This window comes from Leishmania donovani, chromosome 13, assembly GCF_000227135.1.
Source record: "Leishmania donovani BPK282A1 complete genome, chromosome 13".
Lineage (NCBI taxonomy): Eukaryota > Euglenozoa > Kinetoplastea > Trypanosomatida > Trypanosomatidae > Leishmania > Leishmania donovani.
Genome location: NC_018240.1, coordinates 292,344 through 317,903, shown reverse-complemented (window position 1 = coordinate 317,903; position 25,560 = coordinate 292,344). Strand labels below are relative to the sequence as shown.

Genomic DNA, 25,560 nt, shown 5'->3' with positions numbered 1-25,560 from the left:
CTCTCTCTCTCTCGTGTGTATGTGTGCGCAGCGCACGGACGGCGCTGAAGGCCGTGATAGGAGGGCACGATGGTGCCCTCGTTGCCTTGTACACTACGATTAACCGTCTTTAAGGTTGAGTTCTAAGCAGTGGCTGCTTGTGCGCGCTTGTGTGTGTTCGTAAGTGTCGAGTTGCACTTGTATGGTGGGGTCGTGCTGCTCGACTAAAATCCTCTCGTTCTCTACAGACGCGCACTCACATGCGACTTTTGCGCAGCGCCAGTGCCCATTCGCGCCGCTGTCGGTGTTGTCCCCGAGGACGAACCTCCCTCGTGTCATCGACAGCAGTGACCAGCCATGCAGGACAGACAGAGGTGGCCAGCAGGATGCCGTGCAACCCTTGGATCCTTCAGCAGCTGAAGGGGTGGGCTGCTGTCGCATTTCCCCGCCCCTCGCGATCTCTGGTGCTCTCTTGCGCGCCCCGCGAAAGCGAAGTCCCAACCCCTGGCGAGAGATGCCACGCCGTTGGCGGCGCGCTGAAGTTCCCTGGGTGCGGTGCGTGTACCTCTGTGCGCACGAATGTGAGGCTGCTGCGGCTGCGGTTGTCCGCAAAACGCGTCCACGAGTTTGTGCGTCTCGCCGCCTTCACAGGCGCGAATCCAAGTGCCCGAACCCACGCGTGCGCATCGGCCGCGGAGCGACGTCTATATCAGGTCAGCCTGCCTTTCCTTTGATTTTGTTGCTTTTCCTTCTCTGTCTTTCCTCAGCGCCGCTCTCGCGAGGGCATCTCCATCGCGGCACACCGACCACAAGGCACGCAGCCCCCCCCCTCCCATCGCTCGCTCTGCGCCACGCCACGCCACCACCACCCTCATCCACCTTTGGGGGCGTCCTTCAAATATGCAGCAGCAGTGGCACGACATCCTCCTCCACAATGACGTCGGCGATGCAGCCTTTCACAAGGGGGCGCCACTATTGCTGGAGGCGCTGCAGATCATCGGCGACGTGCAGTCCGTCTCCGCGGCGGCACGGCTGGGGCTGCACTTGCGCGACGCAGAACACAGCAGCGCGGTGGGTCAGCTCGTCTCCACCTTCACTGACAAGCACATGTACCGAGAGCACGTCGCGCATGCGACGGCAGCAGCGCCGCTCTTGAAAGCGCTGGTAGACTTCTTCCAGGGCTGCACCCCCGCCTCCGAAGCAGCAGCAGCTGTGGCGCCATCTTTAGTCGCCGTTGCAGAGCTGGACGGCTTGCTCGTCCCTTCGGCTGTCTGGAGCGCCCTATCCCGGGCGGTGGCCGCGCCGCCGCAACTGCAGCCGCTCTCCTCCCCGCCAGCCGAGGCCGCTACCTCTCCGTCCCCGGGCGACGCCGCCATCCCGCTAGCGAGGGAGCTTCGCTCGCATCCGCTGTTCAGCTACAAAGCCTTCCTCGGCCGCCTCGACCGTCTCAGTGGCCTCATCAGCAGCGGTGAAGTCTTCAGCGCATGCGAGCCGCGAATTAAGGTGCTGCAGAGCCGCTTCAGCCTCTACCGCGCCTACAACGGCGGTCGCGAGGATGAGTACCACCCCACCTTTGGCGGCGGCGACATCAAGCGCGCGCCCAAGTGCGACCTGCGCCGCGTCGAGACATGTGTGAGCGCCGCATCGGTGGTTAAGTTCATCGAAGAGCTGCGCCGGGATCGGCCAAGCTACCCGCTGTACACCGAGGACACCATCGGCGAGGCGCACGCGAAAGGGACGACACCTGGCGACAGTGACAGCAGCAGTGCGTCGGACACAGTGTCGCGCATCTCCGTCGAGGAGGCGGTGCGGCGCTTCTTTGGCAGTGGCGTGGCCGTGTCGGAGCGAGTGCTGACAGAGGAGGGACTCTGCCTGCGCCCGAGCTACGCCGCTGACTCAGAGGACCGATGGCTTAGCCTGCAGCAGCTCGCAGACTCGGGTGATAATCCCCGTGCTGCTCATGCCAGTCGGCTTCTCCGGCCCCTGCTGAGCACTTCTGGCGGCGCCGATGGAGAGGGCGAGCTGCTGGCGCTTCTCCTGCGGCCAATCCTCACGCGCGTCCTCACCTCCGGCACCTGTTACGACCGACTGGAGCTGGAGCTGACCGTGTCCGGCAAGGATGTGGAGGAGCTACCACGGCTGGCACGGTGGTGCGCGATGAGTGGGCTGCTGGAGTCGTGCCCGGGCCTGTTCTTCCGATTTCATGTGGTGCAAGATGCCTACAGCGCCGGCACGGAGGGAGCGCTGCAGCAACGGCGGCACCATCAGCAGCATTCCACGGTAGCAGAGGGCCACAGTCCTTCATCCGCATCCTCCTCTCGCGCGTCGCGGTCGCTCTTCTTTGGGGATGTCCTGCACAACATCTTCAGCCCCATCTGGGAGGCCTACCTCGCCGCTGCTGGTGCTGCTGCTGGAACAGTAGGCAGCGGCGCAGACGCTCCTCCACCCTCTACGGAGCGCCGCGTGGCAGAGATGCAGTCACTGTTGCGCCGGACAACGGGCTTCTCGGTAAGTCTCACCAACGCCGCCGCGGTGCAGGAGATGCCGCCGACTAGCAGGCCAAGCTGTCAGTTCCCGCTGCCGGGCAGCAACAGCAGCGGCTCAGAGCACGCCGCGGCTGCCACATCGCTAGCCCCGCCGGACGCTTTCTTTGTGTATCACGTCTGGCGCAATGTGCAGCTCGTGAACGCCTTTTTGTTCGCCTCCGGTGAGCAGGAAAAGCCGACAACCGCCGCCGCCGCCGCCCCGCGCGGGGCGGCGGCGAGGCCGGCTTGGAACACCCGACCCGCCTTCACGTTCACTCTCCACGGCGGCGCCAGCAGCCGCACACTCTTTGGCGAGAGTGTTCTCGGTCTCCTGCTCGCCGACGCGGTTGTGAACCCGTCCACGGCGTTCGAGTGGAGCCCTCTCACATACCTGTTCATGCTCTCCCAGCGTCACATCATTCTCACCCCATCACGCAACCGCTGCAGCAGCGCCGCGGTCAGGCACACGCTCAACACAACGGCCGTTCCGCTTGCGGTGCAGGCCGGCTTGCACGTCAGCGTCGCCACGCTCGACCCCCTCTTCTACGACACAACGAACGACGCGCTGGGCGAGGAGCTGAAGGAGCTGGCAAAGCAGCGCGGGTTGGCAAACGCCGATGTAACGGAGATGTGCCTGCGCTCCCTCGAGGCGAGCAGCGGGTGCTTTACGCGGGTAGAGCAGCGGCATCTCTTCGGGTACGCCTGGCCGCACGCACAGGCGCGGTACAGCCAGTTCTCTGCCACCCAAGTGAGCCCCCTGCGACTGCACCACCGCGCCTGTGCGCTGGAGCACGAGCTCGACGTGCTCTTTGCCGCGGTGCGTGAGGGCGGCAGCAACAGCGGCGGCGGCGCGACGACGACAGCACGGCTGCGGGCGGTGTGTAGCAGGAGTGATGAAGCGCATCTCCGTGCCGTTCTATTTCTGCCGTCTGCCGCCGACGATGGCAGCGACCCTTCCGTCACCGTGTACCGCCGCGCCGCCAGCGCCAGCACCCGTGCGCTGGAGCTCGAGCACGACCCGGCTCTCCTTGTGCGCCTGCCCGGCTACCAGGCGCATGAGGCCTTCATGCAGTACCCACGCATCCTTATCTCTGGACCTGACCGGGTGGGGCCCAGCGCAGCAGCGAAGCGCTTGATGATGGCCATGGCAACGCGAGAGGCCTACCAACAGTTCGTCATCCGCCCTGAGTATGTGCAACGCGTGCAGGCGGCAAGCTCCTACGGCCCCGACAAGAAGAAGGACAGCCAGAGCAACTCACCGGAGGCGTTGGTGCTGAAGTGGCGCGACGGTGTGCTGAACGTCGAAGAGAGGCAGCCAAAGCAGCACAACAGCCACGTCGGCAGTGTGTCTGCGTCGTCTCCGTCAGCGTTGCCGACGTGGGCGCAGTTCCAGAAGGACACACGCATGTTGCGCCGCCTCGCCAGTGCCGACCCCACCGTCGCCAAGTACGCCAGTAAACGCCTTGACATGCTCGAGTCCAAGTACAGGCTGCACGCGGCGCTGACGAACGATGACGAGGAAGACTACACGATCACAACGGCGGCAGCAACCGCGGCTGAGAACGCGGAGGGGGACAGCGCCGAGGCACGCGCGCGGGCTGCCGCCACGTCACGCCGTTGTGTGGTGCAGCCGGCGTGCGGTGACGCGCACAACTGCGTCAAGGTGGACGTGCACTGCCACATGGCGAGCGGCATGACGGCGAAGTCGCTGCTGCAGTTTATGCAGCGCAAAATCCGCGACCACCCGGACGACGTCGTCGGCGTGGATTCCAAGACTGGTGCCCCGATCACTCTCGTGGAGTTCTTCGATGAGGTTCTGGGGGAGCAGCTGAAGCCGAAACCGTCGGCAGTCGTTCAGGGGGACAACAACACCGCCGTGTGCCGCGTCGCACAGGGCTTTGCCGCGGAAGGTGACGAGGTTGTGGCGGCGGCCAGCGCGAAGGCGGCGCGGGTGGCGCACCTGCTTGCCGAAATGCCCGTTGCCGCGCTGCAGGTGCACGCCGGCAAGGCCACGTTCCATCGCTTCGACCGCTTCAATCACCGCTTCAGTCCGATGGGCATGACCTCCCTGCGCTCCCTGTTTCTCAAAACGGAGAACTTCATGCAAGGGCGCTACTTCGCCGAGCTCATTCGTGGCGCCTTCAAGCAGAACGAGCTGGAAGGCGGCACCTTCACCGAGAACCGGCTGTCCATCTACGGCCGGCACAAGGGCGAGTGGGACCTGCTGTCGCGCTGGTTCGTGCTTCACGGCATGTCGCATCGCACGAACAGCTGGATGATTCAGGTACCGCGTCTGTTCCACCTGTACCAGCGCAGTGGCCAGCTCCGCAGCTTCCAGGAGATGCTCACCAACATATTCGAGCCGCTGTGGCACGCGTCGCTGCACCCTGACAAGTACCCGTACCTGCACTTCTTCCTCACTCACGTCTCCGGCTTTGACAGCGTCGATAACGAGAGCGATCGGGAGCCGGACCAGACGATCGACATCCCTCCGGAGCAGTGGACGAGCGCCGAGAACCCGCCCTTCGCGTACTACATGTTTTACATGTGGATCAACATCACGACATTGAATCTCTACCGCGCCGCGCGCGGGTTCAACACGTTCCAGTTCCGCCCCCACGCTGGCGAGAGCGGCGACCCGGACCACATGGCGGACGTGTTCCTGCTGGCGGACGGCATCGGTCACGGCATCAACCTCGACAAGCGGCCAGTGATGCAATACCTCTACTACCTGACGCAGATCCCGCTCGCCATCACGCCCATGTCGAACAACACGCTTTTCTGCCGGTACAAGGACCACCCGCTGCCCAACTTCCTGTATCGCGGCCTGAATGTGGCCATCGGCACCGACTGCCCCCTCATCTTTCACCGCACGGAGCAGCCGCTGCTCGAGGAGTACGGCACCGCGGAGGCGCTGTGGAACCTGTCGGCTGCAGACATTTGCGAGCTCGCCGCGAACAGCGTGCGCACCTCGGGCTTCCCGGCCTCGCGCAAGAGGGAGTGGCTTGGGCCACTCTACTACCTGCGCAGCGTGGCGGGCAACGACGTGGCGCGGTCGCACGTGCCGCAGACGCGGTGCGCCTTCCGCTACGAGGCGTATATGGAGGAGGTGACCTATCTGCAGAACCGCGCCGCGCGCGAGATGTCGTGCCGCGCGATGCGCACACCACTGGAGGAGGAGGTGGACATCATGGACGCCGTCGGCATCTCCCGCGGCGAGCTGCTGGAGCGGCGCTGCAATGGGGCCAAGATTGAGGAGAAGCAACGCTGTCGACCGTTGCTGCCTGCAAGCGTGGATGAACGTCCAGCACGCGTCGCTAAGACTCATGACGCCTCCCACTTATAAGTCGGCCTATTCAATTCCTGTTGGGCGGGTGCAGAGTGGCACTCTGCCTCTTGCGTATGTGCTTGGCCGTTCTCAGTGCTTGCTCGTGGCGGATAGGCGCAATGGTGTGCCTCTGTGAGTCCGCAACTGTCGTTGCTTGCCCCACCAGCGCACGCAGGCACGCCACCTTCTTCGTTTCTTTTTTGTTGTTGTTCATTGACATCGCTCTATTCGCCTTGATGACGTTGAGGAGTGAGGGGAGGGCACGCCCCTCCTTGCGGTCGTATCACAGGGCCCACTGCTGGTGTGGGGAGGCCTGAGTGCCACCCAGAAGAGGGGCGTGCGCCGCGTGGCGGCCGGCAAAATGGGTGCGGCTGTGAGGTCACCTGCTCTACCGGCGTGTGTGTCTGCTGCTGCTTCGCACCACGCGGATGGAGGGAGTGGGCTCGACTTGACGCCCAGGTAGTGCTGTATGACGTAGAAATGGACATGGCCGGTATCCAACATCTTCGCTCTTCCTCCCTCCCTCCCTCGCTATCTTTCCGGCACGTTGTGCGAAGGTGTGTTTCGCATGTGTGTCTCACATACGTCGACGCGCACGCCAACTCCTGAATCGAAGGCAGCAAGCAGCCGCAACAACAACAGCGAGCGAACGAGCCCCCCTTCCCCCTCCAAATACGTATATAACGAGAGGGCGAGCCACCGCGTCTGCACCGGCGCCGTTGTTTGCTGCCCCCCCCCCCCCCCCCACCCCTCTCGTCTGCGCGTATTACTCGCGAGTCTGCCTCAGCGACAATCATCAACCACATCGCCCCCCCTCCCCACCGCTTCCTCCCCAAGACGCCGGCATACACATCGAGACACAGGCACAGCAGAGGGCGCGGGGCTAGAGAGCATACCGCGTAGTCGCGTTTCGTTCTCCTCCTCCTTCGTTTCGTAACATGCTCCGGCGTCTCACTTGCATGGCGGCGTCCATGGGACGTGCGGCGGCCTCTCTCTCGGTGTCCCCTGTCGTGGCGCAGATGCCAAGCGCGATGTGGGCGCCCAGCAAAGCCTCGACCTCCGCGGTTGCCTCGCTCCTGCCTCCATGCTGTCAGCCGATGTATCAGCAGCGTCGCTGCTACGCGTCCCGTAGTGGGGAGGAAAAGGGCAGTGCTGGCAAGGGCAAGCAAGCTGCGGCGGCAGCAGTGTCCACGACACCCCGCACGGCGACCGCCAAGGCGGTACGATATTTCGCAGCCAACGAAAATAATGCCGGCGCCGCCACCCGTGCGCAAGGCAGCGTGGAGCAGCAAGAGCAGCTCTCCGCGGCAGCGGCGAACGGCGGCGGTGCTGCCACCTCTGGCATCCGCACCATTGGTATCAAGCTCACCGAGGACGACGAGCTGGTGCGCGCCTTCAACAATTTCTCCAAGAGCGTCAACGGCTGCACCCAGGAGGAGTTTCTCATCGGTGCGAAGCAGGCCTACTACAGCCTCGCCGTCGTCATCAGCTCCTTTCTCGAGCACGTGCAGCCGCTGGCAGGGAGGACCGAGTCGACCAAGATGATTGCCGCCGCGCATGAGGCGGCGAAGCTGCTAGACAAGGAGTTTAAGCCCGAGAGTCGCTGCGACGCGGCGGCGGCATTGCTGGCGTCGAAAGCGGAGGCGGACGGCAAGGACGACTCCTCTTCCTCTACCAAGACGAAGCTGCAGGACTCGCTCGTTCGTAGCGTTGTCTCTACGATCGTCTCCCTCATCCCTGTCTCGCGGCACTTGGCGGAGTCCATCTTCAAGATTTGGCTTCTGCATAAAGACAAGCAGGTGAACCTGAGCAGCATCGCCTCGCCGGCGGACTACGTGCTGGACTCGAAGCTGGTCATCTTCGCCCGCTTGGGCAAGGCACGCATGTACTTTAACTCCGACAATATCGGCGCCGAGGTGGACGTGACCTTCAACAATGACTACCTGCGAAAGCTGGACCCTGCAAACGTGGCCGGCAGTGGTGCTGCAGGGAGTGCGCAGAAGGCGGACGCGGCCGGCAAGGTGGACGAGGATGACTTTGACACCGGCATGATTCAGGTGCACACCGACACGGACGCCAACGCGCACCGCACCACGGCAGAGGAGCACACATTCGTCGTGAACAAAGCCACGCGCACGCTTACGCCGACCGGCTCCACGGCTGCCAGCACCGCAGCCGCGGCAGCGGCAGCGTCTGCGAACCAGGCAAGGCACAGTGGAGGGAATTCGGCCTCTGCTGGTGCCGGCGGGGCATCAACTGCGGATAGCGCGAAGTCGCCCGGCACCGCGTCACGCATTCAAGTCACTTGCGTGAAGCCCAAAGGCTTTTCGAAGAGTGCAAGCACGGCAACGGTCGCTGAGACAGCGGTGCCTGACGAGGTCACCGCGAAGACGGCAGCGCCCAAAGAAAGCTCGGAGGAGGAGGAGGAGGCGCACTCTGTGTACATCAAGGTGAACGGCAATATGCTGCCGCCGATTCCTGCCTCGGCCCATGCCTGCGCACTGCTCACCGTGGACGTTGTCGTGCCACCGGAGCGGTTCGCCTACAACTTTGAGTGGTTCTACAAGCGCATCGTCGGCTACGAGAACGAGTACGAGCGCATCGCGGCGGCGCGCGTGTTCGCGTCGAACAGCCCGAAGCCGCTGGCGAGCTTTCTCGACTTCTTTATGCGCATGGTGACAGGGAAGCCGGTGGAGTTCATGTTTTCCAAGGCGATTGGGCGTATGATCGGCATCCCGGATGACGTCTCGCAGACCCCGCCGGCGACGCGCAAGCTCATGTGCATGTACATGGACCAATCGCACAAGTGGGTGCTGGCCGATCTCGTCACGCTTGCCCCGGTTATGGAGACGAAGCTGCCCAAGGCGTAAGCGCAGTGTACCACCCCCCTCCCCGCCGCCGCCTTCCGCTGGAAGGAGCGGGTGGGTTGCGAATGCCGGCGGCGATGGATGAAGATAAAAGCTAGTGTGTGTACGGGGGCGGGCGGAGGGGAAGGGAAGGGATGACGGGCGGATGACGTTGCAGCGTACGATGCTCCTGCATATCCCCTCCCCGGTGTTTCTGCCTGTATGTCTGGCTTGTCCAGAAGCCTTCGTCTGCTCCCGTTGGCAGCACTGTGTATGGGCTGTGGCGATGTAGCGGCGGTAAGGCTGGCTGTCCTTGGACATCTTGTGAGCGACTCTGTCTTGTGATTATGGGGTGGATCTGACTCTTTGGCGAGACGGTTTCCTCTTACGGAGGTGGCGGGCGGCCCCCTCCCCCTCATTCTGTTTCCTCCGCGTCGTGAGGATTTACATCAATACGGCAGTGTGCGTGTGTGCGCGCGCTTGATTTTGTTGTGCTCCAGCAACGTGCCGCTGCGCTTTCCTCTCGCTCGCTCGCTTTCGTGTGGTTGTCTGCGTAATGCATGTCATGCGTCTCTCGGGTATGTGTGTGTGTGTGTGTGTCTGTGTGTGTCTGTGGTTGTGGGCAGATGCACAACTGCATCGCGTTGCAGAATGGGGCCGCCGCCACCACCCAACACACTCTCTCCTCCTTCAAGCTTATAAGGAAGCCCGCACGGTAAAAAGAATGCACAGCAAACTACATATATACGAAAGCTTCGCGAGGCCACATACACACACAGGCACCGTGTGTGTATGTGTGTGTGTGGCTGTGGCTTGTGCATGTGGTCATGATAACTGTTGACGCTTCCACGTCGGTTGCCGAAGTATTCATGTGGGCGCGGCGGCGGGGGCGGTGGAGGGGGGGGTTAAGGGAGGACAGCCGGAGGCAGATGCAAGGGCGCCGGTCACTCAGCGCTCTCTTGCCCTCTTCCTTTGCGTGGCCTTGAGCAGCTCGGATGGCAGACACACGCGTGATACGAGAAGCAGGATGGCAAGCGCTGGTCCTGATGAAGCAACGTCTGTGAAAGCTGTCCTCTTGAGAGCCTCCCCACCCCCTCTTCCTCTGGCGCCTCCGGGCGCCCTCAACAGTGGTAAGTATGTGCACCTCTTAACCTCGTCACCACGGCCACGGTCCACCTCACCCTCCACAAGCACCCGCACACATCTACACCTACACAGCAGGCGCAAGATCGTCTGCCTTCCATAGCGGAGGGAGCAACGCGCCGAGACCCACGGCGCTGTAGAGTCGAGGGCGTAAAAGCAGGGGTAGGGTGGAGGGGGTGCAGCGGCACACGCACGCGCACACGATGCGTCACTTGCAACCACTCTCGAGCACGGCAGCGCCGGCGCCGGGCTCGAGTTTAGCGCACATGAAGGCGCAGCAGCTCGCCCGCGAGGAGGAAGAGAAGCTGCGCGCTCGACGAGTCAAGGGCGTCATCGTGCTCGTCGAGCAGTTCCTGCTGGAGCAGGGGTACCAACAAACTCTGCAGGCGCTCCAGCAGGAAAGCCGCATCTCCCTCACTCAGTTCAGCGCCGCTGACAACATCGACTTGCTGTCTGTTGTCCAGGATTACGAGGAGTACTACGCCTTCAAATGCCAGCGCGCGCCGAAGCTGTACCGCGTCCGCGGCGGCAGCAGCGATGACGCCGACGGCGTTGGCGGCGTCGGCTCTGAAAGCGGAGAGCGGATGCTCTCACGGACGCGCAAAGGCGCGCCTGCTCCTCGTGCCGCGACCTCGTCGTCATCGCCAGCCTCGTTGTCCTCTGTAGGAAAGCCGCCGCCGCACCTGCGGCCAACGAACCTCGCGCGCGCGCTCAGCCATGTGCAGGCGAACGGCGACAGCGGCTCAGCGAACGGCGACAAGCTCGCCGCGGCGCCCAACGGGGGCACCAGCGCGCTTGGGTTGTCTCTCCAGGGCGAGTCCGCTGCCGCCCACAACTCCGGGCGCGAAGGCGAGAAGGGTCGAAGAGGCATTGGCAGGGATGCTGAGGGCTCCGATGATGCTGCAGAGGACCCCCTCGGGCCCTTGATGAGCCGCCGCATACTGAAGCCGCTGCCGCCGTTTCCGACGAACGAGTTGAACGAGCTGGCCGCCACGATCCTGCGCGAGATTCTCGACGTCAACCCATCCGTGCGTTGGCGCGACATTGCCGACTTGGAAAGCGCCAAGCACCTCCTGCAAGAGGCCGTGGTGATGCCGGTCAAGTACCCGGAGCTGTTCCAGGGCATCCTGCGCCCGTGGAAAGGGATTCTTCTCTTTGGCCCGCCCGGCACCGGCAAGACGCTCCTCGCCAAGGCCGTCGCGACGGAGTGCCGCACGACCTTCTTCAACATAGCCGCCTCCTCCGTCGTGTCCAAGTGGCGCGGTGACTCGGAGAAGCTCGTCCGCATGCTCTTCGACCTCGCCGTCCACTACGCGCCAAGCACTATCTTTATCGATGAGATCGACTCCTTGATGTCCGCAAGGTCGAGCGACGGCGAGCACGAGGGGTCACGCCGCATGAAGACGGAGCTGCTGACACAGATGGATGGCCTCTCCAAGCGGCGTGGCGGCGAGGTGGTGTTTGTGCTAGCGGCGAGCAACGTGCCATGGGACCTCGACACGGCGATGCTGCGCCGGCTGGAGAAGCGCATCCTCGTTTCGCTTCCGACGCGCGACGCTCGCGTTCTCATGTTCCGCCGCCTGCTGCCCAACTCCTTCGCATCCGACGCGGACTATGAGGCGTGCGCCGCGCTAACGGAGGGCATGTCCGGTGCTGACATCGACGTCGTCTGCCGTGAGGCCATGATGCGGCCGGTGCGGAAGCTCATTTCTCAGCTTGAGGCTGCAGGCAACGACCGCAACGCGCACGTGCGGCTTCCGAGCGAGCCGCTGAAGCCGCCAGCCGCGACGCTCGAGGATGTGCAAGCGAGTGTTGCGTGCACCCGCAGCAGTGTCCGGGCAGCAGACCTCGACAAGTACGATGTGTGGACGCGCGAGCACGGCTCCGGGCTATCCACTTAAGGCCACGAGGCGAATATATATATATATATATGTTCGAAAAGGAAGTAAGGATTTTGTAGAGAGACGGTATCGAAGCTGCCTCGTCGGACGCGCACAGCCGCGCAGATCTGCATGCACCTCCCGCCCGCCCCTCCCGCCAAGGTCGACCTCCTCCCGTCTCTCTCTCCCGCCTCTGTCCTTCGTCCTTGCCAGCACCGCGTACGATAATGTATAGTTGCTGGAAGTGCTGCGGCTGCATACCAGCACGGCATGTGTGTGCGTGTGCGTGTTCCACCTTGTGCCGATGATCGCATCGGTTGGTGCGCCGCTTGGTGATGTACTTCGATCCCCTCCCCCCTCCACACACACGCACACCAAGGGTCGTCAATGACGCCGGCATGACCGCTATCAGCGTTCCTCTCTCTCACGCCCACCATCCGCGTCACCGGTATCGAAGCGCATACACACATGTACATGTAGACATACGTCACAGCCAGGCAAGCTCGCGTGCGTCGCTCTCTCTCGCCATCTCTCATTGAAACAGCATCGCCGGCCTTCCTGTTGCTGTAGATAAGACACACGCGCGCCTCGGCCGGTGTAACGACGACGATGCGTATGACATGCAACTGTCTCTCTCTCCGTATCCTCACCATCATCTCCTCGCACCTCCTCTCTGTCTTTCTCTGTCACATACGCGCGCGCACACACACACATCAGAGCGATCACGGCTCCCCCGGAATCGCTCCCGCGACGTCAACGCTCAGCGCTACAGCTGTGGTGCGTCCCGAACGCCTCAACTACCCTTCCTTCGGCACAGGCACAAGTGGTGCGCAGCGCCTTTTCTACCTCTTCCATGGACTATAACGTGTCAACTGCGGCGGTCGTGCTCGACTGCGGCTCCTTCCATTCCCGCGCCGGCTTTGGCGGCGAGAAGGGGCCGCGTCTTGACGTACCGACGCTCGTCGGCTACCCACGCCACCGCAGTATCGCCATGGCAGCTGGAATGAATGAACAGGAGGTGGGCGAGGAGGCGCTGCTGAAGCAGGGTATCCTGGATGTGCATCACCCGATCCGCAACGGCTTCATCAACGATTGGAGCGATGTGGAGAAGCTGTGGAGTCATCTATTCTTCAACGAGCTGCGCGTGTCGCCGGAGACGCACTGCTTCCTGCTGACGCAGCCCGTCAACGCCCCTGCCGCTCAGCGTGAGCGAACGCTGGAGATCATGATGGAGACCTTCCACGCGCACTCGCTCTACCTCGGCACCTCCCAGGTGCTGAGTCTGTACAGCTACGGGCTCACTACGGGACTCGTGGTGGACAGTGGCAAGGACGTCACACACGCCGTCCCCATCCACGAAGGCTATGCGCTAGTGCGGCACGTCACGCAGAGCCCCGTCGCCGGTGCGGCACTCACCCGGTACCTGGGCGGACTGCTTCGCGAGCAGGGCTACGCTCTCGGCACGGCGACCGAGCAGGAGCTGCTGAACAGCGCCAAGGAGGATTTGTGCTACGTGCAGCCCAGCGCGCACGCGCAGCGCGGGGCGGTCGGCGACATCTACACCCCCGCATCCGGGACCTCGGCAAGGGTATCTCCGGCTGCCGCGAGCGCGACCAGCCGCAGAAGCACGCAACTCACCGGAGGAATCAAGGGCAGCGCCGACAGCGCGAGCTCAGCCACCGCAACCACGGCCGTGACAGCAAAGGAGTCTTTCATCGGATCCGCTGCAGAGAAACACCTCGACGTGGACCGCGGGCTCACATCCACGGCCGCGATGGGTGCCACCGAAGACTTCTTGCTCCCCGACGGGCAGCGCATCCCGCTCACGGCGGAGCGCTACGACACGGCCGAGGTGCTCTTCAACTACTCCCTGCTTGCCCTGATGGACAGCAACGGCGAGGATAGCAGCACCTACGAGCCCCGCTGCAAGGTGCGCACCGACATGGGCGACCTGTTCCGCCCATCTTTTGAGAAGGGGATCAGCTGGCTGCCGTTCGCGGCCGTCAACAACTGCGAGGCGGCGCTGCGGCCGCAGCTCTACGCCAACATGGTGCTGGCCGGCGGCTCCACCTCCTTCCCTGGGCTCAAGGCCCGCCTCGAATCCGAGGTGCGGCAGCTCTACCGGGAAAGCCACCCCAGCGAGGCGGTGGTGCCGATCCAGGTGCGCGACATGCCGTGTCGCACCTATAGCACGTGGCTGGGTGGGTCCATGCTCGCGCAGACGGCCGTCTTTCAGCACCTGGTCGTCTCCCGAAAGGAGTACGAGGAGGAGGGGGCGCGTGTCATCCACTACAAGTCGCTCTGAGCTGTTGGCGCGGCAGTCAAGGATTGGGAAGGGACAATGAGGGGTTTGGGGGGATGGGGGCGGAAGAGTCTGGCCCCTTAACTCGCTCTCCTCAACTATTCCTGCAGGTTCTAATCAGCATCCATGGTGGTCATATATATATATATATGTGGCCTGCGTGTGCGGATGTCTGCCTGGACGGGTGACTGCATGTACAAGCTGGCGCGCCACGCACGACATCTGTGCCCGTGAGCATGTGTGTGTGTGTGTGTGTGTGCGGTTTGCGCTGATGGGGATGGTGACGGTGGTGGCGTTGTTTCTGCTCTGTGGCTCGTATGTTGCCCATCCCTGTTGTGGGCCCGTTGCATGGCTCTACGATGTAGTATACGCATGTTTGCTTATCATTCCAAGTACTTGTGGCTCTTCCCCTTTCGTTAGTGCTGCTTCTGCTGTGTGTACCCATGGCTGCGCGCGCACGCACACAGAGAGAGAGAGATAGCACACGTCCTGCACGTGGCTTCGTTACATCCATGATGGCTCACGGCAAGCGAAGCGTGTGGCTTCTCTTGCCTTGTTGCGTATGTGTGCTACTCGTAGCGTCGCCAGTCGCGCCTCCGCCCTCGCCCCTCCTCACTCGTCCTCTCTTGCGCACGCACACACCCACACGCACGCGCGTGGAACGCCGCCAAACCAGTAGAGCCAGCAAGGAAGGGGGTCCGTGTCGCCACTTTGTACGGACGACATCAAGCGGTGCCCTTACACCCACGGAGGCGTCCACCCCTCAACGTCCCGCACTTCGACCGTCGCGGCGCGTGCGTGAGCTGCGCCACCATTCGCACACAGATGTCGGTGAAGTCCGGTCAGTTCAACTACGACGCCGTCGTGCGCGAATCCCCGGCCGGCTTTACGAAGATCACGGAGGGGACGACAGCAGTGCTGGAGCCGCCGACGAAGAAGGCATGTACGTCTTCGGCTGAGCCTGCGCCGGCTTCGAATCTCAGCAGCGAGGAGGCCGACAACCAGCTGGTGGGCCAGGCCGTCTTCTACAACCCGGCGCAAGTGGTAAACCGGGACTTAAGCATCAGCGTTATCGAGGTCTTCTCGCGACTGCGGCTGACAGAGCCGCGGCGCCGCGGTGGCACGAGGGAGGGGATCACTATCCTCGAGGCCCTCAGCGCCACGGGGCTGCGGGCGATTCGCTACTACAAGGAGATCACCAACGTGCGCTACATCATTGCCAACGATATGGACGCGGACGCGGTGGACTGCATCGTGCGCAACTGCGCGTACAACGGGGTCCCGGTTCAGTACCCAACCTTGATGGAGAACATGCCGGCCGCCGCGATTGAACTTTACCCAGGCGAGGCAGAGCCGGGGAAGGGTGAGTCGGCGACTGGTGCGTCGCCCAGAGTTGGGGTGCGCGCCGGCGGCGCCATCTTGCCGAACCTTGACGACGCCAACGACCTCATGTTCCGGCTGGCGATGAACAGCAGCGCGCACCCAGGAAAGCGCGTCTGCCTCGTCGACGCACCCGCGGAGACATCGGCGACGCCGTCGCTGCGTCCGCTGCTGCAGCAGGAGCTGATGGATGTCGTCGATCTTGATCCATACGGCTCCGCGTCGCCCTTCCTCGACGGCGCCTTTCGCTGTATCAAAGAGGGTGGGCTGATGCTGGTGACGAGCACAGATAGTGCCATCCTGTGCGGCAACTTCGCTGACACCGCCCATGCCAAGTACAGTTCGATGCCCTACAAGGCCGCCCACTGTCACGAGGCCGCGGTGCGCACGCTGCTCGCCTGCGTCGAGCGGGTGGCCAACCGGCACCAGAAATTCATTGTGCCGCTGCTGTCACTCCACATCGACTTCTATGTGCGCTGCTTCTTTCGCGTCTACAAGCAGCCGGCCGAGACGAAGCTCAGCGCCTGCAAGCTCGGGTACCAGCTGCAGTGCTCGAGCTGCTCAGCATTCTGGGTGCGGCCGATGGCGACGGCGCGGCAGCCCCGGCCGTCGCGGCAGGAGCGCCGCCGGCAGCAGCGCGAGGCAAGCGAACAGCAGCGGCGCGCTCGCGCAGGACGCGCCAACAGCGACGCAGATGAGGAGAAGCCAAGCAAGACAGTCGAAGGCGCGGCGGAGGCCTCGCGTGCGCATACTCGTCTGCGTCGACTCTCGAAGCGCGAGCGGGACGGCAACGACGATGACGAGGCGGTGGCACACAACGTTGACGGTGTTCGCACGGAGGTGTACCCCGCCTCGCCGAGTCGTCATAGCCATCCCAAGATCACACCGCTCACACTACGGCAGATGCCGAGCGCCGCCTCCGCGACGTCGACAACAGCCGCAACGGCGTGTCCGGTGTGCGGCAGCAGCATCGTTCTCTCTGGGCCCCTCTATGCAGCCCCCACGCAGAATTGTGAGTTTCTCGAGCAGCTGCTCGCGCTGCTCCAGGAGCGCGCCAGCGAGGGGCGACTGAACGCGGAGGCTCGCATCACCGGCCTGGTCCGCATCGCCCTCGAAGAGCTGCCAGACTGCCCTCTCTTCTACTTGCTGCCCGACGTCGCGTCCTACGTGAGGGTGTGCTGCCCGCCAACGCCGTGCATTGTCGGTGCACTGGCGCGGCTTGGGTACCGCTGCAGCCAGGTGCACTGTGCCGCCGCAGGACTCAAGACGGACTGCCCGCCGGAGGTACTGTTCCGAGTGATGCTGCAGTGGAAGATGGTGCAAGACACGCTGGATCCAGTCAGCAAAGCAGCGATCGAGGACGGCGCTGACAAGAGCAAGGAGAAGAAGGCCCCGGCAGCGTCCACCGCACCTCGGTCGCTGTTGGTGACGCCACTGGCGGAGGCGGACTTCACGTACGACAAGGCACACGACTTTCGCGGTCGCGTCATTGGTGTGGCCAAGTTCGTGCCGAACGCGCCGGGTTGGGGGCCGCGCCGGCGTCACCAAGGGGCAGCAGTGGTGCCCGAAGCGGTGGAATGCGGCAACGGTGAAGACAACGACGGAGGCAGCGGAGAGGCGTGAAGGCGCCGATCTCAAATTGTTGTTTTATAGAGGGGCAACATGAGGGCCCTTATCATGGACCCTTCACCTCGCACGAGCGAACCGGGGAGGGGGCGTTGTGCGCACGCGATGACAGCGACCAGGACGTTCGGTGGAGGTAGGGCCAGGCTTGCGGTGGCGCGACGAGACTGCCCTGCTCCCTCCGCCGGTCTCGCGAAGGCGCAGACCGCACGTGGGCCGCGCCCACACGCCCGCGCTCACAGAGGACGGCGTGACCACGGTTAATATATATATATATATCGGTATAGTTATATATGAGGCAGCAGCCGTGAGCTGAAATGCGCATTAAACACTTTAGCGGGGAGACTACAAGGCAACTCATAAGAACGCATCACGCACCCGCCCTCTGACGTATGGAACGGCACACCAGGAGCTGTCGCACGCACACTCGCCCATCAGCACAGATCATCTCTGATGCCTCTCCTCCACTCTCGCGCACGTTCTGCACATATAGAGAGAGAGCGAGGAGATGGGGAAGCATAGCGGTGATGTGGCGCGTGGCGGCAGTGCTTCTTCCTCCCTCTCCTGGCCGGAGGCTTTGGAAACTCTTGTTTTTCTCGTGGTCCGCTTCCCTTCACGCTTGCCCCGGCGCGCGCAAGCGCCTTCTCAGTCGCGCGCTCGGCGACACACACATACACACACGTGCACAGCCGTCCTCAGCGTGCGTGCCTCCGGTAGTCTTGTCTTTACTCTCCTTTGTCTTGCTTCTCGCCTTCGTGGCGCTCAGTGTAATGCTGCGCGCGTGCCGGCGTCGGCACACGATCTTCGACGCCTGTTACGTCCTGAACCTCGACAGGCGACCTGATCGCTGGGCACATGTGCAGCAGCAGGTAAAGCGGGCGAAGCTGCACAAGTTTCTAAAGCCCGGCGTGGAGGTGACGCGCGTCAGCGGCATCGATGGGCACGAGCTCGATGTTGCAAGCTTGCACAGGGACGGGGTGCTCACCGACCGAGGCTATCAGCGCTACCAACTCCCCACGGAGCAGAAGCTTTACGGCATGGACCTGACGAAGGGCGCCATTGGCTGCGCGCTTTCTCATCGTGCGGTCTGGCAGCGGGTGGTAGCGGAGCATCGTGAGTGCGTCCTCATCCTCGAGGACGACCTTGAGTTCCATCACCAGTTTTCCCGCCAGTTCGCGGAGCGCTGGTCACGGGTGCCGGCTGACTGGGGGATCGTGCACATGGGCGGCCTCGATCTACTCGCGAGTGGCAAGGCGCCGCGGCCGTACATAGCGGACGGCATCCGCCTAGCGTACGAAGGGCACCGCGAGCTCACCGCGTATGTGGCGCATGCCGCCTCCGCTCAGCGCTGCCTCGATCTGTCGCTGCCCATGACGTGGCAAGTGGACACCCACATCAGCAGCTGCCTTGCCGACGACGCTGCGGCGCAAGATAAGTACATCGCCGACCCCAAGATGTACGTGTTCCAGCCATCGTTGGTGATTCAGCTCATGTCCTTCACGACAGACGTCCAGAAGAAGCCCACCGACAACCCCGCTCTCGCAGATGCCGCGCGCCGTTTGCGGGAGTTCGTCGGTGGTGGCACGTCTGTTCGTTAAGCACGAGGAACAACGCTGCTGTGTGCGGTGAGAGTTGGTGCTGTTTGACGTCCTCACTACGCACATGCTGGAAATGGCGTGTGCGTGCCTGGGTGGGGCGCGTGTTGGGTGGGCAATGTGATAGCTGTGGGCTTTCCCTATTGGGGGTTCGACCGCTGGTGGCGGTAGTGCAGCGGGCCGTATTCTTCACATGACGCCCCACCCCACGGAGGCACCGAAGGAAAGAGAGAAATAGACGAAGGGAGAGCAGATGGGCAGAGCGGTGACTCGCGCAGTGTTCGACGGTGATGGGTTGCACATGCTTCCCTGCAGACACACACACAGACCCATAGACAGACACAGATGCACAGGTGTCAAGGAGTGGGGCCTGTGCCCGGCCATCAGCCCTCCATCTCTCGCTCCACCCCCCCCTCCTCACATCCTTTCTGCCTGATCCCTCACCCCCTCCTCCTCCTCCTCCATGGGCGCACACTCACAAACGCACTGACATACAACTCCAAGCAGAGCAAGCACAAAACGGTCAAGGCGCAGGCGTGGTGCAGAAGACGGCGCTCACCGACGCGCACGCACACGCATAGGCCTTTTTCGGGCGCTCGCCCGTCCTCCGTCGAGGCCGGAAGTCGCGTGCCTGTCACTTCTCTTGTATCCGAGCCCACACACTGGGGGCAACACGCACGCACTGCCCTCCCCGCTCCCCCTCGCGCCCGATCCGAGCGCGTGCTTCCGTCGATGCCGCAGCAGCTGCCCACCCTTCTGCAGGAGCAGCAGGCACAGTCGCCGCCGCTGCACGTGGCGTCCGTAATGTCCTCCATGGCTGTCAGGGACAGCACCGTATCGTTCAGGAAAGAAAGCCGCGCAAGCGTCTCTGCCGCGTCTATTGCGTCGGCACGGCGTGCTCTCCTTCCACCACGCGCGGGGATTTCCGCCGTGGTGCCCTCGCCAAAGCAGCGGCCGCAGCATGGAGGCAACGGCGCGGCCGCAGGGCCGAGTAAGGAGGCGGCCCCGGTAAGCAGGGTATTGGTGCCGGTTGTCAAGGCCGTCGCCGCTGCGACGGCCATCTCATCCATCCCACTCAGTACACCGCTCACTCGCAACAGCGTCCCTGCGACAGCGTCAGCGCCATCGTCGCATCTCGAGTACGTCGGCCTTGGCCCCTCACTGGCCAGAGACTCGTACCTGCCTCATGTGCAGGGCTCCCATGCACACGACAGCGCAAGTACCGGGGCCGACGTGCTGGCCCTGCAAGCCGCTACCACCGGTCTCTTTGCGCGGCACATCCGCCTCAACAGCCTGCCTGATGCAGCGCAGGACGACGCCGATGGCGATGATGCCGGCACCGCCGTGCCGCGCGGTGGTGACAACAGCGACGCAGCCTCCCCCATCGCCTCCCCAACGCTGGTGGGCACGGCCCCTGTCAAATCCGCCGCGCTGCTCGAAACGGGCGTCGATGACCGCATCAATCCATTCCTGCTCAATCAGCTCATCCAGCGAAGCCACCGTCGAGCACGCTCCACGGCCGCCGCCGCCGGAAAGCGCGGTGCCCATCGGATAGGACAGCTTCAGGACTGGATCAGGAAGCCCACATTCCTCAAAACCATGGTTGCTAGTCCGCGGCTGGGCGGTGACGCGACTGGCATCGCGGTGGACAGTGCCGCCGCTGAGCTGCGCTATCATGAGCTGCCCGCGATACAGGAGGCCTCCGAGGCGTGCTACACCGCGGCCCCCGGCAACGGCGGTACCGGCGGTGGCACCACTTCGACAGCGGCGACGCAGCCCGACACGGGCGCACTGGCAGCCGCAGGGACGAAGCAGGTGTTCAACCTCATTGCCGAGTACAACGACGACCTCGACGCGGAGGAAACGCCGCAAGCTGTCGCCCCTGGGATGTCCTCCACCGAGCACGTCCACATTGCTGCTGCAGTGAGCGCCAACGACGGTGCCCTTGTGCGGCAACTTGTGGGGTACTACTGCGCACGCGCTGAGGCCGTCTCCCCGACGCGCACGTCAACGCGCGCAGCAGTTGTGGAAGCCCCAACGCGAGCGAGTATGCGGAGTTACACAACGCTCAAGGGCAAGAACGCGAAAACCGCTTCCGGCACGACCGGTGGCGGCGCAGACGAGGGCGGTGCGGCGTCATCCCCTTTCCCGTTCACGTCCGCCGCACCGAACTTCTCGCTGCTCGACGCGGTGATGTGCGTAAGTCGCGAGTTTGTGGCGCAGCGCTCGGCGGCCGGGGTGCCCGGCCAAAGTACCAGCGCGCTCAGCGAGCGACGCCGGTGCCTCCTGGAACGCTTGACAAGCCTGGACCAGACGCGCATCCCAGAGACATGGTGGGTCACGAGCCTGCAGTACCTCGGCCGCCTCGCCACCACGACAGGGACTGGATCCAGCACAGCCACATCGGCTGTCACGGCGGCGGAGAAGACCCAACGCGCGTCATCGGCGACGGCGTCGATGTTTGCGACGCCGGTGACGGAAAATCGCCCCAGCGCACCACCGATGAGCCGCTCGAATCGTACGGGGCGCAGCGGCGGGATAGCGTCGCCGCCGCCGGTGGAAGGTGACGCGCTCGCGCGGCCGGACGAGTCCGGCAGCGAGGCGGGCACAGGTCTTAGGAATGGGCTGAAAAAGGCCGCTGTGATGCAGGCTGGTCCGGTGAGCAGCGGAACCCTCTGCGGCAGCGAAGGTCAGCTCGTGTTGGGCGCCGTCTCGTCCCACAACACCATCTTCCCTGCTCCCCGTCCGGTGGAACGGTCACAGGTGTACCTCCTGGCGGAGGTGCTGGACCGCATGCTGCGCGACCCGTCCCACCCGCAGTGGCTGGAGCTGCTTGCCGATCCGCAGGTGGCGCGCTACGTACTCGGCGACGGCGACGATATAGAAGGCGACGACGGTCAACGACGCGGCAGCGGCCACGACACCCTTGACGCCGATCTCTGGGGCACGCCTGGAGAGCAACGGCTCTTTGCCTACACGGACGCGGCCACACATGTACTGGAAATTCTTGACACCGGTCTTGCTGAGCTGGTGCGGCAAGTGGCGAGCTACTGTTTGGAGCGCGGCGCCTTGCTCGATCTGCTCCGCCAGTCCACCATGGACATCGCCAGCGCACATGTGCACATCCTCCGTCAGGTGAAGCAGCAGGCACACGCAGACGCGCTGGAGGCGCAGACACTGCGAAAGGAGAAGGCGCAGCTTCAGCAAGAACTCGAGGCGGTGCAGAAGGCGCTCGTGGAGCTGCAGAACACCCACGCCGAGCTCTGCACCCGCGTCGAGCCGCTCCAGCGCAAGAGCGACCGACTCGACGAACTCATGGCGCGCGTTGCTGCCAAGGCGCGCCGTTTCGAAACCTTCCGCCACGATGAAAACGCCGCGCTGCTGCAGGTGCTGAAGGAGTCCATAACGCAGTCCGCCGGTGCCGCGCTAGACAATTTCTTCAAGGAAATGCACGACTTGCAGGCACGTCACAGCGGCCTTGAGGAAGCGGCCACGACGCAGTTGAACGGCGTCACCGGTGACGCGGCGGGGCACAGCAACGGTGACGGTGCGGCGTCGCCCAAGGCTGCCGCGGCCGTCGAGATGCCGTCCGTCGCGGCCGCGCGTAGCCAAGCCCTTGAGCAGCAGCAGATGATGGAGCAGCTCTACACGGAGTCGCACCGGCTGCTGTGCGGACTGCAGGACATGGTGAACGCGACAAACACGCTGTGCGGGCGACTCTATGACAAGATGATCCTGGCGGACGTGTCACCCGCGGCCAAGGTCGCCACGTCTCGCTGGGCCTCCGTCGCGCGGGCCGTCGGCGCCTTCGAGAGGGATAAGCGCCACCGCCAGCGTGTGTGCGAGGTGTTTATGGAGTACTGCACCTCGTACCGTCATAAGCGCAGTGCCCACGCGGACCTTGAGACGGGGCGAGAGGGCAGCGCGGCGTCACGCAGCGTGAGCCGCGGTGGCCGGCACACCCACAGCTACGGCGAGGCGTTTCTCGTGAACGACAATAAAGAAACGCGATGCTCCGACAGCGTCGAAGGCAGCGAAGATCCACTGCTGGCGCACAGCAGGCCCTCTGCGCTCCTGTCGTTCACAGAGGAGGCGACTCCAGACGAGGGGCCGCGGCGGCGCAACAACAGCACCACGGAGGGCAAGGAAGGCGTCGACATCGACCATGCCGTCTTCGCCGCCGGCGGCGTGCGGGAGAAGCTGCAGCATGAGGTGGTCATGACAGGTGCCATCATCACCCGCGAAGATTTAGAAGCGATGAAGGCGACAGATTGCACGGTGGACGAAGTAAACGCCCTCTTTCGCAAGGACTTCGACATGCACAAGTATCTGCGCGGATCATGGCAGCAGTACGTGCTGGAGCGTCAGCAACAGGAGCAGCAGAGCGTCGTGGCGGTGGCCACTACGACAAGCGGCCCTGGCGGGAAGCAGACCACCGTGGAGAGCACGTACATGCTGCGCTTGCCGGACGTGCTACAGATGCTAAGTGACGTGCAAGCGACGCTGGCCGAGGTGACAGTGCGCATGAACGCCACGGCGAAGAGCGCCGTGTTGGAGGCTGGTCTGCAGCCGCCTCTTGAGCCCCCGTCGCACCCAGAGCAGCCCTGTCCGCTGTGCAGCCGCCGCGATAGGTGTGAGCTGGAGCGGCATCGGCGGCGTGAGGCAATGTCCCGAATTGCTCGTGACTTGCAACGGAAAATGGAGGCAGTGGAAGCGAAAAGCCGTGCAGCGTTTACAGAGCGTGACGAGGCGCTGGGAGAGGTACGGCGGCTCAAAATGGAGCTGCAACACTCAGCCACGGTCACGCCTGCTCGTGGGCCGGCTGTGATCGGAGTACAACAGCAGCAAGAGATGCAGCCTGAATCTCTTCAAAGACACCGTCAGCAGCGGCACACGTCTTCGCAATGGCAAGCAGCGGCGGACAGCACCGTCACGGTTCCGTCCATCCACCATGTACCTGCGTGGAGCCTCGGCAACGAGACCAGCAGCCTTAGTAGCAGCAGCAGCAGCGCTATGACCGGGGTCACGGGACGCTCAGAGAACTCGGCAGACATGTCGACGGTGATCCTCAGTCAGGCTGACAAGTGCACGGTCCCGCCCATCGTTAGTGGTGCGGGCGTGGGGGCGTCGGGGTCTGCGCGGCAGAGTCACATTAGCTTCTTCGGAGACGCGCGTGTCGGCGACAGCTTCACCACCGTGAGCTACGAAGAGAGCGACCAAGTCGGCCACCCCTCCATCCCTTCAAAACGCCGCTCCACTGCCGAGATGCCCAAAAATACCACCGGTGACACACCGCAGTAGAGAGTCCCGGCGATTCGAAATCGAACGGGAAAGAAGCTCAGAGAGGAAAGGAAGGGAGGGCAACGTCGCTGTCATGTCGGTGTGCATGTGTGTGTGTGTGCGCGCGTCGATCTGCAAACTACACGCGTGTTCGATTGTCCTTCGTAGGCTACGCGCACCCCCACCCCCTCCACGCGCACGCCATGATCATCTATTATGACGGCTCTGTATTCTCTCGCGCGTCACCGGCGCCTCCGGCTGTCTTCCTCTCCTTTTATGTGTTGACCTGTTTTAGTTCTTGTGCGCGCGTGCGTGCGTGTCCCTCTGTTCTCTTCTTCTTGTGTATCTTCTCCGGTCTCTTGATGGCCCCCTTCCCTCCCTCCCTTGGAACTCCTCCTGTGCCACCACGACCATCACCGCCACCCCTGCCTCTACCTCTCTGTTGCTTTACGCTTGCACCGCATATGTTGCATGTCTTGCTCACGCTCCCTCATCTTGTTGAATGTACAGGTCGGCTCAGCCACTCTGCCGCCGCTTTTCGAGTACTTTTTCTCACTTGCTGTTCTTTTCTGTCCCCATGTGCTCGTCGTGCGGCTGGCGGTATACCTCCTCTCACCTCCACCCCTCCCCCTCCACCCTCCCGCAAACCATGAGCCGCAACAGCGGGTCGTAGCGGGTAGTGCTGGCGCTCGCCGACAGCAACGCAGGAAACCATCCACGACTGCTGCGGGGTCGGCATCATTCTTGGCACGTGTGCACAGGATGGTGCAGGGAGGACGGTGGGCGGTGAGTCACGCGCTGCATGGCGGTTGATGTACGAAACGAACGAAAATGTTTCAGTAACGCCCGAGCCACCGTCGCGCGACTCCGTGGCGGCGTCGCTGATGGCGGTGGGGCGGTGTTCTGCCCGCGTGGCTGCGGGTGGGTCACCGAGCGCACGTTCCTCCTTGCGCTTTCTTGCGCGCTTCGTGCGCAGAGGAACTTGGTGACGCTGTGTCTCCCACAGCATGAACACACACGTGCACATACACATGCACACCTCAAATCTCGCAAGCGCCTCTATGATACAGTCGGGGCCCGTGATCCTCCGTTTAGTTCCATGTCAGCTTTCGCGCACCTTCTCCCTCTGCCTTTCTCTCTGACCTCGCCACAACACCGCCGCTGCGGCGCCCCCTCCCTCTCATCCCCCAACACCCACGCAACGTACTTGCCTTTCCGCCGACGGGCGCGTCCTTCTCCTCCGCAAGCAGAGAGAGCGTGCGGTTATGTGGGTTTTTTTGCGTGTGTGTGTGCAGCCGCGGTAATACACGCGCTTCCGCTTCCTCTTCGTCGCCCTTCTTTACCTGCTTTGTTGTTAGCTGTTTTTCGGTGTTCTCTGCAGATCGCGCGCGCGCGCTCTTGCTCGCTCTGGCTCTCGTGACGGACGACCTTCACGCGCCCTGGTGCACGCGGGTCGTCTGTGCTGTGCGCAGTGGAGCTTGGATGAGAACAGAAGGCAAAGGAGGAGGAGGACGGGCGGGCAAGTATCTCGCTTCATAGACGTTCAACAGACTGCGCCGCATCTTGGGCGGAAGGAGGTGGGCAGGAGACGGAGTATCCCTTTCATGCGCAGGCAGGGAAAAGGCAGAGCACCATCACCGACGGAGGCACGCAGGCCTACTCGGTCGACCCCTTTGCTG

The 25,560-nt window shown here is 63.4% G+C and overlaps 7 protein-coding genes across 7 annotated transcripts; all 7 read left to right on the top strand.

Moving 5' to 3' along the window:
* Positions 1-879: 879 nt before the first annotated feature.
* Positions 880-5,850, top strand: LDBPK_130870 (AMP deaminase, putative; the record flags this gene model as incomplete). Its single annotated transcript, XM_003859250.1, has 1 exon — positions 880-5,850. One exon carries the CDS (start codon positions 880-882, stop codon positions 5,848-5,850), a length of 4,971 nt encoding a protein of 1,656 aa, XP_003859298.1.
* Positions 5,851-6,770: 920 nt separating this feature from the next.
* Positions 6,771-8,702, top strand: LDBPK_130860 (hypothetical protein, conserved; the record flags this gene model as incomplete). The annotated part of the gene is made up of 1 exon (XM_003859249.1): positions 6,771-8,702. The coding sequence occupies one exon, from the start codon at positions 6,771-6,773 to the stop codon at positions 8,700-8,702; it is 1,932 nt and encodes a 643-aa protein (XP_003859297.1).
* Positions 8,703-10,024: 1,322 nt separating this feature from the next.
* On the top strand, positions 10,025-11,722 carry LDBPK_130850 (katanin-like protein; the record flags this gene model as incomplete). Its single annotated transcript, XM_003859248.1, has 1 exon — positions 10,025-11,722. One exon carries the CDS (start codon positions 10,025-10,027, stop codon positions 11,720-11,722), a length of 1,698 nt encoding a protein of 565 aa, XP_003859296.1.
* An 832-nt stretch (positions 11,723-12,554) lies between these two features.
* Positions 12,555-14,006, top strand: LDBPK_130840 (actin-like protein, putative; the record flags this gene model as incomplete). The annotated part of the gene is made up of 1 exon (XM_003859247.1): positions 12,555-14,006. One exon carries the CDS (start codon positions 12,555-12,557, stop codon positions 14,004-14,006), a length of 1,452 nt encoding a protein of 483 aa, XP_003859295.1.
* Positions 14,007-14,828: 822 nt separating this feature from the next.
* Positions 14,829-17,006, top strand: LDBPK_130830 (N(2), N(2)-dimethylguanosine tRNA methyltransferase, putative; the record flags this gene model as incomplete). Its single annotated transcript, XM_003859246.1, has 1 exon — positions 14,829-17,006. One exon carries the CDS (start codon positions 14,829-14,831, stop codon positions 17,004-17,006), a length of 2,178 nt encoding a protein of 725 aa, XP_003859294.1.
* Positions 17,007-17,776: 770 nt separating this feature from the next.
* LDBPK_130820 (glycosyltransferase family-like protein) lies at positions 17,777-18,604 on the top strand (the record flags this gene model as incomplete). Its single annotated transcript, XM_003859245.1, has 1 exon — positions 17,777-18,604. The coding sequence occupies one exon, from the start codon at positions 17,777-17,779 to the stop codon at positions 18,602-18,604; it is 828 nt and encodes a 275-aa protein (XP_003859293.1).
* A 729-nt stretch (positions 18,605-19,333) lies between these two features.
* LDBPK_130810 (hypothetical protein, conserved) lies at positions 19,334-23,902 on the top strand (the record flags this gene model as incomplete). The annotated part of the gene is made up of 1 exon (XM_003859244.1): positions 19,334-23,902. One exon carries the CDS (start codon positions 19,334-19,336, stop codon positions 23,900-23,902), a length of 4,569 nt encoding a protein of 1,522 aa, XP_003859292.1.
* Positions 23,903-25,560: the final 1,658 nt, after the last annotated feature.